The sequence below is a fragment of the Phoenix dactylifera genome, chromosome 17 (assembly GCF_051530095.1).
Source record: "Phoenix dactylifera cultivar Ajwa chromosome 17, Ajwa_hap1_PhDact_Kaust_v1.1, whole genome shotgun sequence".
NCBI lineage: Eukaryota > Viridiplantae > Streptophyta > Magnoliopsida > Arecales > Arecaceae > Phoenix > Phoenix dactylifera.
Window position 1 is genome coordinate 17,872,693 of NC_143206.1, and position 15,787 is coordinate 17,888,479.

A 15,787-nucleotide genomic window follows, 5' to 3' on the forward strand; every position below is an offset into this window, starting at 1 on the left:
CCTGTTTTAGCTTTTCTCTCAGGTCAGTCGGCCTCATTTGTGCAATAAACAACAAAGGAGGTTTGAGTAAAAGTTGAGATGGGAGATATGCCGTTGCATGCATTGCGGGGATATGGTAATTATTTAAAACACGTGGTGCAAGGTCAGGCATCACATCCCCTCTTATAAGTTTTCTTCTACAATAAAGATAAACAAGAAATTTTTAAAAAAACAAATAGCAGGAAAATGTAAAGAAATATAGGATAAAACCAAAAAAAACTCATCATCAACAAATAAAGAACAAATACAAGAAAAATGATAACTGATTTCTGCAAGTCATTGAATATGTATGATTGTGGAAGAAACAAATATTCAATATGATCTATGTATCTATTCATTTTTTTGTTCTACTTCACACCTTCTACAAACAATCCATATATCATGCTGACACACACATCCACCCCAACCTTACAAAAAAAAAAAAAAGCTCCACTGAGGTGGGTGATGACTGTGTCAATCCTCTCAGGTTATCCCAGATGAGAGTGAGCCGTTATATAAATTTCAATTTGACTTATCTTTTGTCAAATCCCAGAAGGTCCTAGCTACACACTGTTTGCTGATTGAGAGCATTCTCTTTTTTAAATAGCCCTAATTATTCCTGCTGCCTATCAAATGCATCCCTACACCAAAAGAGGTGACGCCAAGTTCGAGCTTATCAGGTTTAAGTTGACCCCACAGCTTGCGGTGCCAAAGAAGATATTTTTTTTTTTTGATACAAGAAAGAAGATATTTTTGGTGGCTCCTTTCTCAGGCATGGCTTTGGTGCCTCCTCGATCTGGGATTCCTTGAGTTCGACAAAACACTACACAACTTGGAAGCCGTACGTTTCCTCGCTTCGATTTCTCTGCTTTCTTTATTGGGAGTAATGCGTCACTGCATGCGTATGCACTCTCACTGTTGCTTATACTAATCTTCTTGTGTCACGTGGATTTGTATTTTTTTTTTTATTTTCTTGTTAAGGGTCAATCTCCAGGTCCACGGACGTTGTGTTCTTTCCTTTTATTTTATTGAGAGTTTTAAACACCAGCTGTCTGTCATTATTTTTGGATATTATAAAAAATATATAGGATTTATGACAAATAATGGCGACAACAAACTGGTATCCAACGACGACAGGATCCAACGCCACTTTAAAATAGATCTCACCTCTGGACCCAAATATTTATGTTAAAAATTAGCTGTAGCTCTTATCAAAAAAAATAGTTGTAAGCAAGTTGGCTACGCCACGTATCTCGCGATCTTTGTTGCAGATCGTGCAACCCTGCCACGAAAAATTAGGTACATCATCACATATCTTTAAAAATTAAAAATAAAAAAAGTCAAATTCGAATTATTCTTTTCCATAGATGAAGTCGCAGGTAATGGGTTCTTAATCTACCAGCCAGAAGAAAGATTTCGCTGGAACAGCAAGGCATCGGAGTTGTCCGGGTCACCTTGACCGTCCAATACAAATCTTGTTTGGTTACTCGGCAGCCCCCTCCCTTGGAGTAGTGAAACTTGGGCGAATTTGTGAAGAATTCGGCAACCGGTGAGCCAAATCATTCATGCAGCAGCTAGATCCTTGCCTATATCTTTAGTGCCTGACATTTGAAGTCTTGAAGCCCTCCAATATTGGAGTTAGGATCATGATCCATATATTACCGTGGGTCTTGTGGCATCCCTTCCTTGCCGCCCAAATAAATCTAATTATGAGCTGGGCTTGGGCACAGAAAATACCAAATATTATATAGTCTCGACCTGAAGCTCCATTAAAGATAAATAGAGTTTAGGTCCGAGTCTGCCCATGATCAGCTCAGCTCGGGATACATGTAGGCACTCTTACCTCATACCTTAAGGTGTGATTTGTGGCCGGCACTACATGGGCCCACCAAAATAGTCCTCCTCGTATTGGACCTCGTGCATCTCTGTTTTGGGCTTCGCGGGAAGTTGGAATACGAATAATGGGCCCATTTAGCTACGGGGCACTAGAAGACCTGGGTTTCGTGCACTCAACCACTCATTGACTTGTCTGAGAACAGGAGACAAGAAGCCTTGGATAGTCTCATGACTTGAAAAAAATTTATTACATCAGCAGGCATGTATGATGCGCATAAAAGTGATATACAGCTGCAAATCTACCTGCTTTCCCCTCCAGATAATGGAGAAAAAACAATAAAAAGATGGTTGTGATGAAGCGTCACAAATGAGGGGAAAAATAGCTATAGGAAATATTCTAGACTGTTAGGTTAGAAAATAAAAAAAATCTGATACAGTAATGCAGTTTCTGTATGATTAGCCATATAAGTCATCATTGAGCAACATTGTTTATTTTTCTATAAACATAAGCCATCTCAAAAAAAATTATAGAGTAGAAGCCATTCTCCAGCTGTCCTAAATCAAGTGATGGTATTAATTTCAAAAAAATGGTAGATTTGACAGCCACCCAATCACCATCAACGATTCCCTTCAAGTGTAACGAAAAAAAAATCAAGAATAATATGATTCACCCTCATTTGTTTTATTGCATACAATAGTCCTTTCCATGCCCTCGGCCAATGAAACTTGATATCTCAACAAGTCTAACGCTGCCTACTGCCACTCGTATATGTTTTAATCAATGGATATGGCTCTTTTCAATCGCACCCACACAAAGGTAGCCCTATCATATCTTGCATGGAAGGAAATCTTAGATCTTGTATCGAATGCGGCTTGGAATCTAGTGAGCTTAGTTTTCATCACATGTTTAATATCATTCAATGCGCAGTGAATAGAAATAATGTCATGCATTAAATGTCGTATTAGAATTGGTGACGCAGAAGGAAACTTGCGAAATATACTCATGGGGGGACTATAGTTCTTATTAGTGGATTTTCAGAACCACACGTCATTATAACCGTTCTTTGGTACACGGTATCTGTGCTGGATCTCAATCCTACCTTATACATGGATATAGCCCAGAGGCTGGACCATCTTGGAGCTCATAAAATTAAAGGGCGTTGCACAAGAATTTCTTAGTCATTCACAGCCTCACGAGCAGCCAGACTTGACTTAAGCGGATATGTCCCCACTCAGTTTGGAAGGGACAGGTTTTGGTTTTGCTGTATGCATGCATAATAAGCATAGGTAAGCGATTAATAAGCTAGGAAGTTCTTTAGGTACACCTTGCCATGGCATACATGTCACGCTTTGGCATATGCTAACATGTGAGCCATCATATCTTCTTGCGAAGATTCGTGCGAATGTACGTTTAGTTCTATATCAGCTATGTATTGGATAGATTTTGGATCTTTATATAAGGCCAAGAAATCTAAATAATACCTTTCGGCTAACTTTTTTGGGGTGAGGTACTGAATTGTGATAAAATGGTATCAGAGAGAATTTGAAATATAGTCTATATGGACCAGGAGATGCTGCCATTTAGACACTTCCTTCCCGAAGGAGAACTACTCTCGACGGCCCCTAAAAGACGGGGAAAGACATAGACATTCATAAACCGCTCTACCGTAGTTCTTTGCGGATAATCCCCATTTTTGTTTCATAGAAGAGTCTCCTGGGAATCGAATCGCACCTCTTTTAGAATGCGGGAATCGAACCCTAGGAACCTTTATAGTAAATGGAATATACAGAATTGTTCTAAGGAAGTGGTAGCTGTTCCAGTACACAAACAAGGTGCAGCCATCAATCTCAACGTCAAATTCAGAAAATAGATATTTTCTTTCGAGAAGGTGGACTTGGACGTTCCGGGGTATTACTCCCCCTAGCAGTCTATCCAGCCCAGCCTTGTCCAGTAACCACTCTGAGTGCTGCGTCTGTTTCGGCGGATGATTCGGATTCTGCGGATAAGATTTCCGAGGTTTAGCCTCGGCTTAGCTCAGGACCCCACTACTCGTCGTATTTGGTTTGGTTCTCTCTCTAGTTCCGATTCAATCGAATGAAAAAAAAAGCCTAAAAACTAACTCAGATTCAGACTTGCTAACTCTTTTCTGAGCCCCTTAGAGAGCTGACCATGGGTCAACCATAGTGCTTACGATTAGAAATGAATGTATTTGAATCCTTAGCATGGTGAGGACGTCAAAGCTTAAATGGAGGGAGTATGTGAGAATCCATGCTGACATATATTTAGCCCCACATCAGCTATGCAATGGGTAGATCTTAGATACTTATGAAGGGCCAAAGAATCTAAATAATATCTTTAGACTAGCATTTTTGGGTGAGGTCTTTAGGTTGTGACACTTCCCCTCTCCCAAGCTTTTGATCTACATAGCTTACTAATAGATAACCAGTTATTCCACACAAAGATTTCAGATATCTCAGGCTATTTCTTGCGTCACTTTCGCATTCGTATCCCTCCGCGCTTTGTATGAATTTTTCGAGCCACAATAAATGGACTTCTGCGCTTTGTATGAATTTTTCGAGCCACAATAAATGTAGGTCTGCGCTTTGCGTTATCTGTTTGATGAAATTGTTTCACAAAGACAACATAGATGACTGATGGAGAACCCATGCATGGTTCCCTCCCTGTAGACCGTCCAAACACAGGACCCATCCATTCCAATTACCAAGTGCACAATATATAAACCTTAATCTTCACAAGTCTATGCTCCTTTTTGGCACCAATCTGTGTGGAAAGTGCAATTTTTATTTTCTGAGCAAAACGGTGGCAAGCTGCCTCACATTTCATTGATAACTGCAATTTTAATTTTCCATGGTCTCTTTTGTACCATTCAATATATCCAATGGAATTGAGATGGATTGTCATCCAATATATTTGAGCAACAACTGAAACAGCAACAAATTATCATCTAATATTGCTCAGATAATCTCAGTCAAAATCTTATTTACACCAAAAAATTTACAAGACTTCTAGGGGGGGAAAGGATTTCTACCCATACAGCAATACCCTGCTCCACATCTGTTCTTCAATACCCTGCTCCACATCTGTTCTTCAATGAGAAGTGAACAAAAGGGGCAGGCAGAGACCACTAGAGTTACATATGAAAGCAAACGACTATAAATTCCTTATCTGAAACTAGCAAGCCGAGCTCAAGGAATAACTTTCCAAGTGATCAACACAGTGAGAAGAAATAAAAAAAAAAGAAGAAGACTTCTGAGGCACCTCAAGTTCTTTACAAGGGCTATGCCGAGTATTGGCCGGATTCGGGACGCTCCTTGCCGAGTTATATACTGATCAACACTCAGAGCCGGCTTCTGAGGTGTAGCCGCTCGGCGATGGAGTCGACGGGGAGAAGCCTTCTTCCCGGGACTTGTCCCCTTTCTTCGAGCCTTTAGGGATGACCGCTCGCACCAAGGTTCCAAATATCCTCGCTTTGATCTGGCCTCGCTTCGGCAGCGGCCTCCCCTTCTTTGGAAGATCGGACACCTGACGCTCCATCACTGACAGAGTTACAAATGGAAAGCAGCGCAAATCTTTCAGAAGATTAGGAGGAGGTGGAGGAGGAGATCGTCTCCGTGGCAGCGATGAGAAGAGTGATGGTGAGGAGCCTGGAGAGATGATATATTTATAGAACTGGGGTTGGGGCAGTTGGCTCCTGAGGCAATGGGTTCCTTGGGGGGCAAGGATTTCCCTTCATTCACGGAGGAGGAGGCAAGGTAAGAGAATCTTTTGAAAGGTCAAAGGAGGCCAAAATTTAGGCTAAATTTTCTTGAAGAGAAAACCGTTAGACCCATTAAAATATGTCATATTTCCTCACTCCATACGTCAAAACTACGGACACTTTACTTTTAGTGTCGTAAGACATGATGAGATGCTGAGGTGCGTCCTGACCGAAGATGCTCGGGATGTAGCCGAAAGCTAGGAGACGGAATTAATCAAACGGTCAAAAGGCGTATTTGGATCACAGTGAGAGGAGATAATGCGAAAATTATTGGGCAGCAGTCAACAAGCCTAGTTCGTTTGAACCTTTCACCAGAGACCAATGGTCATGGCTTCGCCTCCAAGCCAGGTTGTACGTGCCAATTCCATTCACATGTGTCAGCCCCCACGTCAGCCAGCGTTGAAGTCTTATCAGGGCTATATCAAATTACATGGCCAGATATATGGATGTTTTATTCTTCTTTTAAACAGTAGTATGATGTTTCATCAAAATATATTGTAATTATTTGGTAGAGTCATTAGGATTAGGTACTGGTAATTCCAAATCGGACTTCCTGTTATCCTAATTCTGAAAAAAAAAAATCAATATATGCGATACTAGACCTGGATGTGTTGTGAAATCAAATAATGAGTACATACATCCATTACTTGGAACAACATTTTAAGTGGAACATCGTTGCATGAGCCATTCATCACCTTTTTGGATCTAGATTGCTCAAAAAACTAGTGCTTCGTTTCATGTCTTTATCTAATTCAACTAGATTCTAAAATATTGCATAACCCGATCGAACAACCACAGCTTGCATGGCTAAACAAGAATACAAAAAGGAGGCGTCAAATCTAGCGCAGATGAGGAATTGAATGCAGAATGGATGACTAGTATGTGCTGATTAGTTCCTGATGCCAAGGCATATCATGTTCCAAGTTGGCTGATATGATGACCAGTCCGAGACCCAGGACCCTAACTCCTGCAGCCAGGTCAAAATTCAGGGCTACTCAAGCAAATCTTGGAAAAATATGAACCCTCGGTAAACAAAATTTAGCAAGAATGGAGTCAACCATCTTGGATCCTAAAACTTCATAAATAATAGTTCTCCAACCAAATACCATTAATTAAGTTGAATCACGCACATGCATACACATACGCATCCTTAACAATAATAGAAAATATAAGAAAGGTAACTTAGTCTGTCTCCTACGGTCTAAGGAAATTAAAGCCAGGCCCGGCCATTGTTGGCATTTGAGATCGCGAAGCTTAAAAAGGAGTCAAAGCTACCCGCAAGATGGCATTTGAAATAGAAGTTTTGACGGTTTTTTGCTTCTAAAATTGCATGCTTACTTCAGCCCATCAGATCATGTGCATGGATTCCCAAGATAAACTACCAAACAGAACACCAGGTACTAAAAGTAAATCCATGTCCAAGATTCTCGGGTTTTTGATGGCGAACTAAAGACAACTAAGGTTACCAGCTAGCCTAGACTAGATTCCACATACCGTCCCATGAAATGCTACTTGAGGATATAATAATGTAATGCTTTTACACTACAAGAAAATCGGATATTACCGACGCTTTTTAATGTATATACCAAAGCGAATAAGCATTGGTAGTTTTATTTCCGATACTTTTTAAAGTGTCAGCTATGCTACCGTCAAAAAACCAACTTTAGAATTCCGATGCTTATAAGCGTCGTTAATTGCCGGCACTTATAAGCGCCGATGATGAAGCGTCTTATATCAGCGACGTTTATTTGCGTTTCTAATCAACGACACTAATAAGCGTCACTAATATATGTTTTAACGATGCTTTAAAGTGTCGTAAGAGTTAACTATGAAGCATAGGATATTGAAAAGAAGATGCTTCAGAAGAGGCTATCATGCATGTTATTGCCAGGTACTTGTGACTCTACATAAGCTAAGGTGGATACAATTTTGTCTTCCATGATCAATCAAAAGACACCTTGTTGAAGTAAAACTCAATAATCAATGTGGGGTCAAATAATATGGTAGTTTCTAGTCCGCTGAGGACCATCCAATTAGGTACAGCTCTCAGTTGACATATGTTCTTATGATCTAGGATTAGGTAATTCAAGTAAATTCTGGATGCCCATTTAGCCCATGTCAATTGGCAGGAGTAGATTATGTTCGATGCTCGTCGGACCATCGAACGGTCTGATGCAGCATTGGACATAAGGTCGTTCCTAGAAATGCATGATTTAGAGTCGCATGTTTAGAAGGATCCTACACATCATGCAGTGCAGCATCAACTGCCTATGCATGGAGATGCGTGAAGCTGCATGATCTGGAGATGCACATCCATATGAACTTCGTGCACCATATCTCACTGCATCTTTAAGAAATTTCGACATGAAATTTAAGTGGTCAAGATAGCACCGGACCATCAATTAATTGGACCCACCCTGCTCCCATCAATTTGTCTTTGCCTAAAGTATGGGTCGACTATTGAGAACAATGAAAGAAAAAGAGGTGAAACATGCCCGCTGCCACCTACTACCAAAGTAAATTTGTTTTCTTTTGGCCCCACGGAGGAAGCCAAAGAAAACATTGAAAGCTACCACCCTAAAACTTCCCTCAGACAAGGTAGGCAGATGTTTGACGGTGCTTTTCCAATAGTACATATATTTTCCATAGGTTGGTCCCCACAACTCTTCAATCTTGACATCCAAGAATCTCACAATTTCTTCCTAAAACTGAACTCTCACGACGACCAACTTACAAAAGATCACATGTGTTTATCCAACATTTCTTTTAATACGCCAGCACTCTATCTATTGAGCACAAATCCCCTGCAGTGCGCGGCTTGCATTGCAAATTATTGTGCAACACTCGATGGCTGCCATTAAGAGATGGATAGTTATTAAATAAAGCGGTCTAATATGTCATATGCAACGCGTCTTATTTGATAGCCGTCCATCTCTTGATGGCAGTCATTGAGTGCTGTGGTTGGCCCATACGTGGCTCGGTTGGCAACTGGTCCGCTTGGCCGGCAAGCAGAAGGCCTGCCTTCAAGCACATGATTTGGCTCCGATCATACCTGAGGTTAGTGTCGTGCTCGGTCGAGTCGTCGTGGATGGCATGGATTTGGCTCGCCCGAGTGGGGTTCTCATTGGTGGTCTAATATGTCATATATGACGCATCTTATTTGATCGCTATCCATCTCTTGATGGCGATCGTTGAGTGCTGCACAATATTCTGTAGTGTAAATAACATACCATAAAGGATTCCGGTCGCCATCCACTGCTCCAATAGGAGATGGCAAGTTTGTTTTTTTTCTAAATTTCTCTCACATGGATAGGTGAGAATCTGGTAGCTGTTTTCCGCCCGGTAGTAATTCTTATCAGTAACTTCTAGGAGGTATGGTTGGCTTACCATGATGGTCTTGGAAAATATTACAAAATGTTAAATTCTCAGAAATCGAAAATATTTGCAAGAGCCTTTTATAGATGATAGAAAATGTAGAATATAAGTCGCTAGAGTATGATATAGAGAGAAAGATGATAGGAACCGCCCCCACAAGCAAAACTTGGACAAAAAAAATGGAGAACTAGGGCAATTTTAAAATTAGCATTTGAACTGGTTAGTTGTTGACTAAAACCACCTTCTTCAGCATGATTGCTTGCCAAGTAAATCCTCCAAGAGTCATGCTGCCATCTTCTCATTTCTTTTTCCCTTTTCCTAGTGCCTTCGGGACCACTATGACAGCGAAATCAAACAGAACTAGAACTGTCTTAGCTTTAACCTGGCCTTGCTTTGGCAAAGGGCATCTACTCCACTTTCTTGAGGGAGTTGGTAGAACTGCATACCACTGCCACAAGCTTCATAGACTTGATGAAGATGCAAGCAAACTAGTCTGGTTTCTTAGAAGTAGAGTATGAAGAGAGGAGAATAGGTGACAGATAGAATGGCTTGCTTGGACATGTATACTGCTGCAAGACTCATCTGGTACTTGATTACCTCAGCTTGCAAGGTTTCAATCCAAACAGAGCAGGGTTTTGTCTAACTAGAGGAAAATGCAAATGGTTGTCTCAACATCATCTGCTTGCTGCATCACATCACAATCTAAAGAACACTAAATTTCAATGTCATGCTCCTACTTTGACAAAATAGAAGTATAAACAAAAGAAACTGTCCATCATTTGGTATAAACTTCACATTTATATCATGATTTGCTAACTGCGAGGCTCGTATTATCAAACCAATACAAAAATATAGGGTTCAATATAACATAGTGGCATGCTCAGAAAGTATATATGGTCAATGAAACAAGATCTATCCATTCACTTTACCAGAAAATCTAGCGATTCTCTGTAAAAGCATCTTCTTGAATTGACTAAGGTTTAAGAAGAATGATAGAAGCAGCAAGGAGAGGAATTCCTGATAGCTGTAGCCTAAACCTTATGACCTTACAGCTGCAAGAGGGACCGCACCGGAACAGCAAGACCCATGATACAAGAATAGAACGGTCTGACTGACATACATGTTTCCTACCAATTGGAGAGCTTAAACAAGGCTTGCACAAGGTTGCAGAGGGAAGAAGAGGAGAGAATTTTGTCCCCCTGCCGTCTCCCAGGTGCTTGTGGTTGATGCTACTTGTTCAATTCCCCTCAAGAAGTCAAAATCTTCTAGTAATATCCTTCGGAGACAACATAAGCCTGGAATTGTTAGTGTTCAAATGGACCTAAAAACTGAAGACCTTAAGAGGCACATTAGAAGTTTAAAGAAGAGCAGTTCACTTACAGAATTCAACTGAGAGATGTGCACTTGACCAGTGATAAGAACAGACACTACACTTGATCTTAGCCAAAAGGCCGAGGAAGGTATTATGTGCACTTGACCAAGTCCGAAGAACATGTTCATATGACTAGCATGTGGAAGACACTAGCTTGTACCATTTCAGATCACACTGGTTATGGTATACTCATGGAAAACCCAAAAAAAATGCCTGAAATGATATTAGTAATGATATGAGACTCAGTCCGGACAGCTTGTGAATCTGCCAATCTGGTAATCTCAATCTACGGATTCATATCCTCAAAATATTTCTTCAGCTCACTAATCTGTTACTCGCAGAATGTGAATCTATATAAATTTATTTTTTTCAGAAGTGAGCGAAAAGCAATACACAAACATGATAATGGTCATTGGTTTTTAGATAGAAGTCTTAAATATACAAAATTTTGAATAACTAACAGAACTGATATGCCTAAAACATTTCTGAACATGGAAATGAATGGAAGAATGAGAACATATGGTGGCATCAAGAACTCTTTCTGAGAAGAGCATTTCATGTGACAGATGGAAGCTTATGCATTTAAATACAAAGTGCACATGCTGCACTTCCTCCAATATTTGTGGGTCATCATACAGATAGAAAATCATACATAATTGTGGGCACCCACTTTCTGTGTAAAATATAACAGGTTGAAATTACTTGGTTGGGAATATCAGTGTATAGATTAGAAGCATCGACACCACAACTATGGCTCCTACCAGAGTGAACTTTGGACTTGTCCATAACTCGAGATTGGATCTCTCTGTTCTTTTGATGGGATCAACCTCCTCTGACAATGGGTATTCAGAACGCCGTGGATTCCAGCTGACATATTTGTCTGGAATAAACCGTGAGAAGAGAGATTTCTTTCCCCGTTTCCGGAAGCTTGACCAAGCTTTGTCCCAATCTGTAGACAGTCTATCACCTGAGCAATATGCAGAGAAGGCAGTAAATTTTGTCACACAAAATTGATATTGCAGTTGGGATAAGTATAATCCTCCAGATGATGTTGCAATTTGCTACTTCTCCAAAAGGAGTGTTGGATAACAATCTGAATATGAGGTGAAATCAAACTGCATAATCCTATACGTAATTTCAGAAAATATTCAAGATTGCAGCTTCTTATTTGTAGTCCATCCTAATCATTTCAAAATTACTAAATGCTTAAGTTATGAAGGTATCTAACTAGATGCAGAGCTTATATAGTTGTACATTGAAGATACATAGATCCTTCAAATCACTTATGAGATTGTTCAGCTTGTTGAACAGTTTAACATGTCTACTTACAGACCAGTACCTTTTGTAAAAGCTTTTTATTGTTTTTTTCATATTTTTCTTTCTTGCAAATCCTTTATAAATAGTTTCTGTAAACTTCATTTTTCTAATAAAGGCCGGGTGGCTTTGCCTCCCTCTTCATCAAAAAAAAAATGAAGGTATCTAACTGCTCTGAGGAAGAATATGATACTAATACCCGGTACATCATGTTCTTCTATGAAAGTTTTAGGCATATGATTTACCATGAGTTTGACAGGGTAGTTCAAGATAGGGCTAGAATATCATAATTATACTCAGTCCTGTATGGTAACATTGCACAAAGACAGAAGCATGTGGATTCTTCTCTTTTTCATCAAGACAAGGCATATCTAGCAACCCGTTCAAATGAAAAAGCTTGTATATTCCATTTTCCATCAACTTTTAGCAGGGGGTTAGTGCGTGAATCCTTGAACTTGCAGTCAGTAAGCTGGAAGATGGGAATGTGTTAATTACAAAGTCAAAAAAAAAGATAATTGTTTTTGGTTCTTGACTAGACTAGGAAACCTTACCATTTTACAAATAAATTGTAAAGGCCAATATAATAAAACTTAACATACCAAAACCAATCAGAAATGGTAAGACTTCAGCTGCAAATGATAGTCAAGTAATAGAAATTAGAGACTATTGTCTGTGAACTTAGTTCTAAAAGTGAATTAGTTGAAATATCTACTCACAACACAAACTCCTAAATTTACTTGGTATCCAATTGACTAGCCTGTCTTGAAATTAGGCCTCCCATTAAATCATAACCATCAAAATACATGGCCAATTTATACTTGTGGAAAAAAATATGAAAACACATTATAGTTACATCTAATGTAAGACAGAGTAAATTTGCTGCTAGAGTAAGAGATGTTAATTTTAGCGATTATTATTTTTTAATGATTTAAAGAAAATAAAATTGAACTATAAATGCTAAAAATTTAAAGATGACCAGCAAAGTAGATCTGTTTATTCACAACATATGCTTATCTAGTCCAAGTTTCCAAATCCAAACAATTCATTTGATTCACTCTACTAGCTGCATTAGGTTTCCAATTAAATCATAATCATCATGCATCGCTTTTCTTTTTATAATCATGGTACCATCAAAGTGTCCTAATTTTCAGCTATCAGACTTGGTAGACTTTGCAAGAACAGTCGCTATTAAATAGTAGCAAAGTACCATAAATCTTTCGTGCAGGTTAAAAATGTAAAGTCAAGTTTCATTGAGGTAAGCTACTTTTTCCAACAAAAAGCAACTTATGTTAGAAATATCTTTAGCAAATGAGATTTACAAACATTGCACACTAATGCAATGCAACTTATCTCCTGCTAGAAAGAAATTTGATGTCTTTGCAATTCAGAGATAAAATCAATGGTGAATTTTGGTGAACTTCAATTCACCCTTAAGCAAAGTACGCCGTACCGGTACTGGCAGGTGTACTGGTTCGGACCGGTTTAAACCAGTATCGAACCAAAAGGCAATTTTTCTACATGCGCGCGGACGCACGCGCCCCACATTAAATGCCAATGCCACTCTGTGGCATTACATATCCCACGGGGGGGCAACCGAGCTGCTCAGTGCACGTGGGGGCACAGAGTGGCTTTAATGCATTAAATGCCACAGATGTGAGGATGTCGATTCGCACCATCCAAACCAGTCCAATTCCATCCAGTTTGCTCTTGTACCGGCCGGTATGGGCTCCATACTGTTCGGTTTCGGCCCAAATAGGGCCGGAACCGTTTTCCACGGCTGTACCGGATCCTGATCAGTCCGGTACAGATTGAACCAGCCAGTACGGGTCGGTTCAGCATATCATGCCGTTAAGCAAACTACGAACCTACTGGATTTAGTGAACAAAGTTACACATCATGCTCTGTTACTCTGAGAAAAAAAAATTTAAAGCCAATGCCTGAGTCTTTCCGAGAAAGTCTCACATCAGGTTATGGTAGCTATGTTTTCACTAGTGTTTTATCACATGAGTTTCTTCGCAGGAAACTAAACAAATGAGCAACATAATCTGCAAAGGATCACTTTGCAGGAGACCTGCTGATTAAATTAATAAGAATTTTTCATGAGTAAACACTATAAGAAGCTGATTGCCTTGCATTCCCATTGTGAATGTCCCTATCAATCATGCATCATGACAACGTTATGACATAGTTCATGGAAATTCTTGTAGCAGTTGAATGGCATGATCAGTCTTGGTAAGGAATTGACATAGAAATCAAAAATTTGTTTCTCAGACCACCATCTCTCCAATATTGTTGGTTCAAGTTATCGTCTTATGGAGCCATTTATTTTCTTCACAATAATTATCTGTAAGACTTCATCTAAGCCGGAAGCCAGTTGCAATAGAGATTGGTTGTGCATTCTGACACTTTTGTACTCTCTGAAAAATGTTGTTGTTATGGCTTCACATATGCTCGAGATGTCTTAGAAACTGCATTCTGACTGGCATATGAACTCCCTGTATATTAACTGAACGTTGTTGTCTCCTTAACAAGAATTTTAGCAGGAGCTTCGACACTGACATCGACCAAGTCAGCCTACAAGCAGTAGGACTACGAGGAGATGGTTCAAAAAAAAGAAAAAAAAAGAAGAAAAAAAAGAGGTAGTAGAACATAAGTATTAAAACAGAGAATGGAGATAGGAATATCTTGCAATCCACAAAAAAGTGGGAAAAAACTTTCTAAAAAGAAAAGAAAAAGCAGAACTAATGACTGTTGGCAATTCAACACATTCCTAGGGATGCCTGCAATCCTACATAGTGAGCCAGTTACTTTAATCTCCGTGCAAAATAGAATAAAATAGATACAAACTTTTCTCATAAGAAAGCAAATCTATATTGTCCTTAAATCACCTTCTTAAACTATCATTAATTTATCGTTCCCAAACCACCACCCGCGCCGGGCGCGCGCGCGCGAGAGAGGAAAAAGATGACAACTTTATCAATCTTAGAAATAGAAACTATCTATTTCACCGATTTCGGCCTTGACACATCAACTTGCTCATCCGTATTGGTTCGGAAAATTAGTAAAAACATATACTGCAAATATTCAATCACAATACTAGACAAGTAGAACATTAATCTGACGAAAACCTTGGTTTCGGGGGCAAATACTTTACCTTTGTCGTTTTTCCCTTTCTCCGGAGGTCGCGAGTCGTCTCGGGAACAGCGAGGTCGGAGAGGGATCCGCGCCGTCAGGCTCCCCAGGCCGAGATCCATCCCAAATTAAATGGAGAAAAAGGGAAAGAGGGATGGAGATTTGAGAACGCGAGGACTTTGCAGCTTGAGAGGCTCCTGGGAGTGGCGGCCTCTCTTCTCCTTCCCTTGTGGATTGGACTCGTTGCTACAGTGATCCGAAACAGACGTGGAGTATGAATGGGGCCCAGCGTAGGTGTGATACATCGTTCGGCTGCCAACCGCAAACACTACTACTTATTATTATATTATTATTATTATTATTATTATTATTATATTAATTATTATTATTATTATTGGCACAGCGAGCAATGCTAGATGCGGATAGAGCTGAGGGCTAATTTTAATCCTATCCAATCTCTAAATCTATTAATCTTGTTTCAATTTAACTTTGTTGTATGTTTCAACCAAATCCAATTGAAATCCAAAGAAAAATTAGTTGTAGCTTATAGGTGGAGAAGATCAAGTGAATGGATGAGGGATACAATGGGATAAGGTGAGGAAGTGTAGAACATTTTTTTTGTTTAACCTTTTTTCTCCACCTTATTATATGTTATGTAACTTTAGTAGACCGCCCCCATAAAATGGTTCTTTCTATTTAGATTATGTCTTTTTTATGTTATTTTCCCCAACTAATATTATGTTTGAACAAATCAAGGATCCACGCCTTATCAGCGTGGGAGTCTTTCCCCTTGCCGCTTGTAATTGCGAAACAAATGCTGGAAGCAGCCACGTCCGCCACGGGACATCATAACGGGGGAAGAAAAAATAAAAATAAAAATCCAGAACAGCAAAATGAAAATTTCTAGAAATATAGATAACTGCATACGGAAGGAAGTATATATATAATATCGTTTTATTCT

The 15,787-nt window shown here is 39.5% G+C and overlaps 1 protein-coding gene, 1 long non-coding RNA gene and 1 pseudogene across 2 annotated transcripts; all 3 read right to left on the reverse strand.

Annotated features, from left to right (window-relative positions):
* Positions 1–9,786: 9,786 nt before the first annotated feature.
* Positions 9,787–10,593, reverse strand: LOC148699678 (uncharacterized). The gene is made up of 2 exons (XR_015974384.2): positions 10,389–10,593; positions 9,787–10,284 (listed from the first exon to the last, which is right to left on the reverse strand). It is a non-coding gene; the product is annotated as an uncharacterized LOC148699678 (long non-coding RNA).
* Positions 10,319–10,472, reverse strand: LOC113462701 (U2 spliceosomal RNA; annotated as a pseudogene).
* Positions 10,594–10,878: 285 nt separating the features above from the next.
* Positions 10,879–15,059, reverse strand: LOC103706642 (2,3-bisphosphoglycerate-independent phosphoglycerate mutase). Its single transcript, XM_039133048.3, has 2 exons — positions 14,849–15,059; positions 10,879–11,347 (listed from the first exon to the last, which is right to left on the reverse strand). Exons 1-2 carry the CDS (start codon positions 14,946–14,948, stop codon positions 11,079–11,081), a joined length of 369 nt encoding a protein of 122 aa, XP_038988976.2. The 5' UTR covers positions 14,949–15,059; the 3' UTR covers positions 10,879–11,078.
* Positions 15,060–15,787: the final 728 nt, after the last annotated feature.

Bases quoted from the DNA above. Each gene is read 5' to 3' on its own strand.
- LOC103706642 (XM_039133048.3), bottom strand. From the start codon at position 14,948: ATGGATCTCGGCCTGGGGAGCCTGACGGCGCGGATCCCTCTCCGACCT. The intron at 11,348-14,848 runs GTAAAGTATTTG...CATATTGCTCAG, and splicing joins GAAAGGGAAAAACGACAAAG to GTGATAGACTGTCTACAGAT.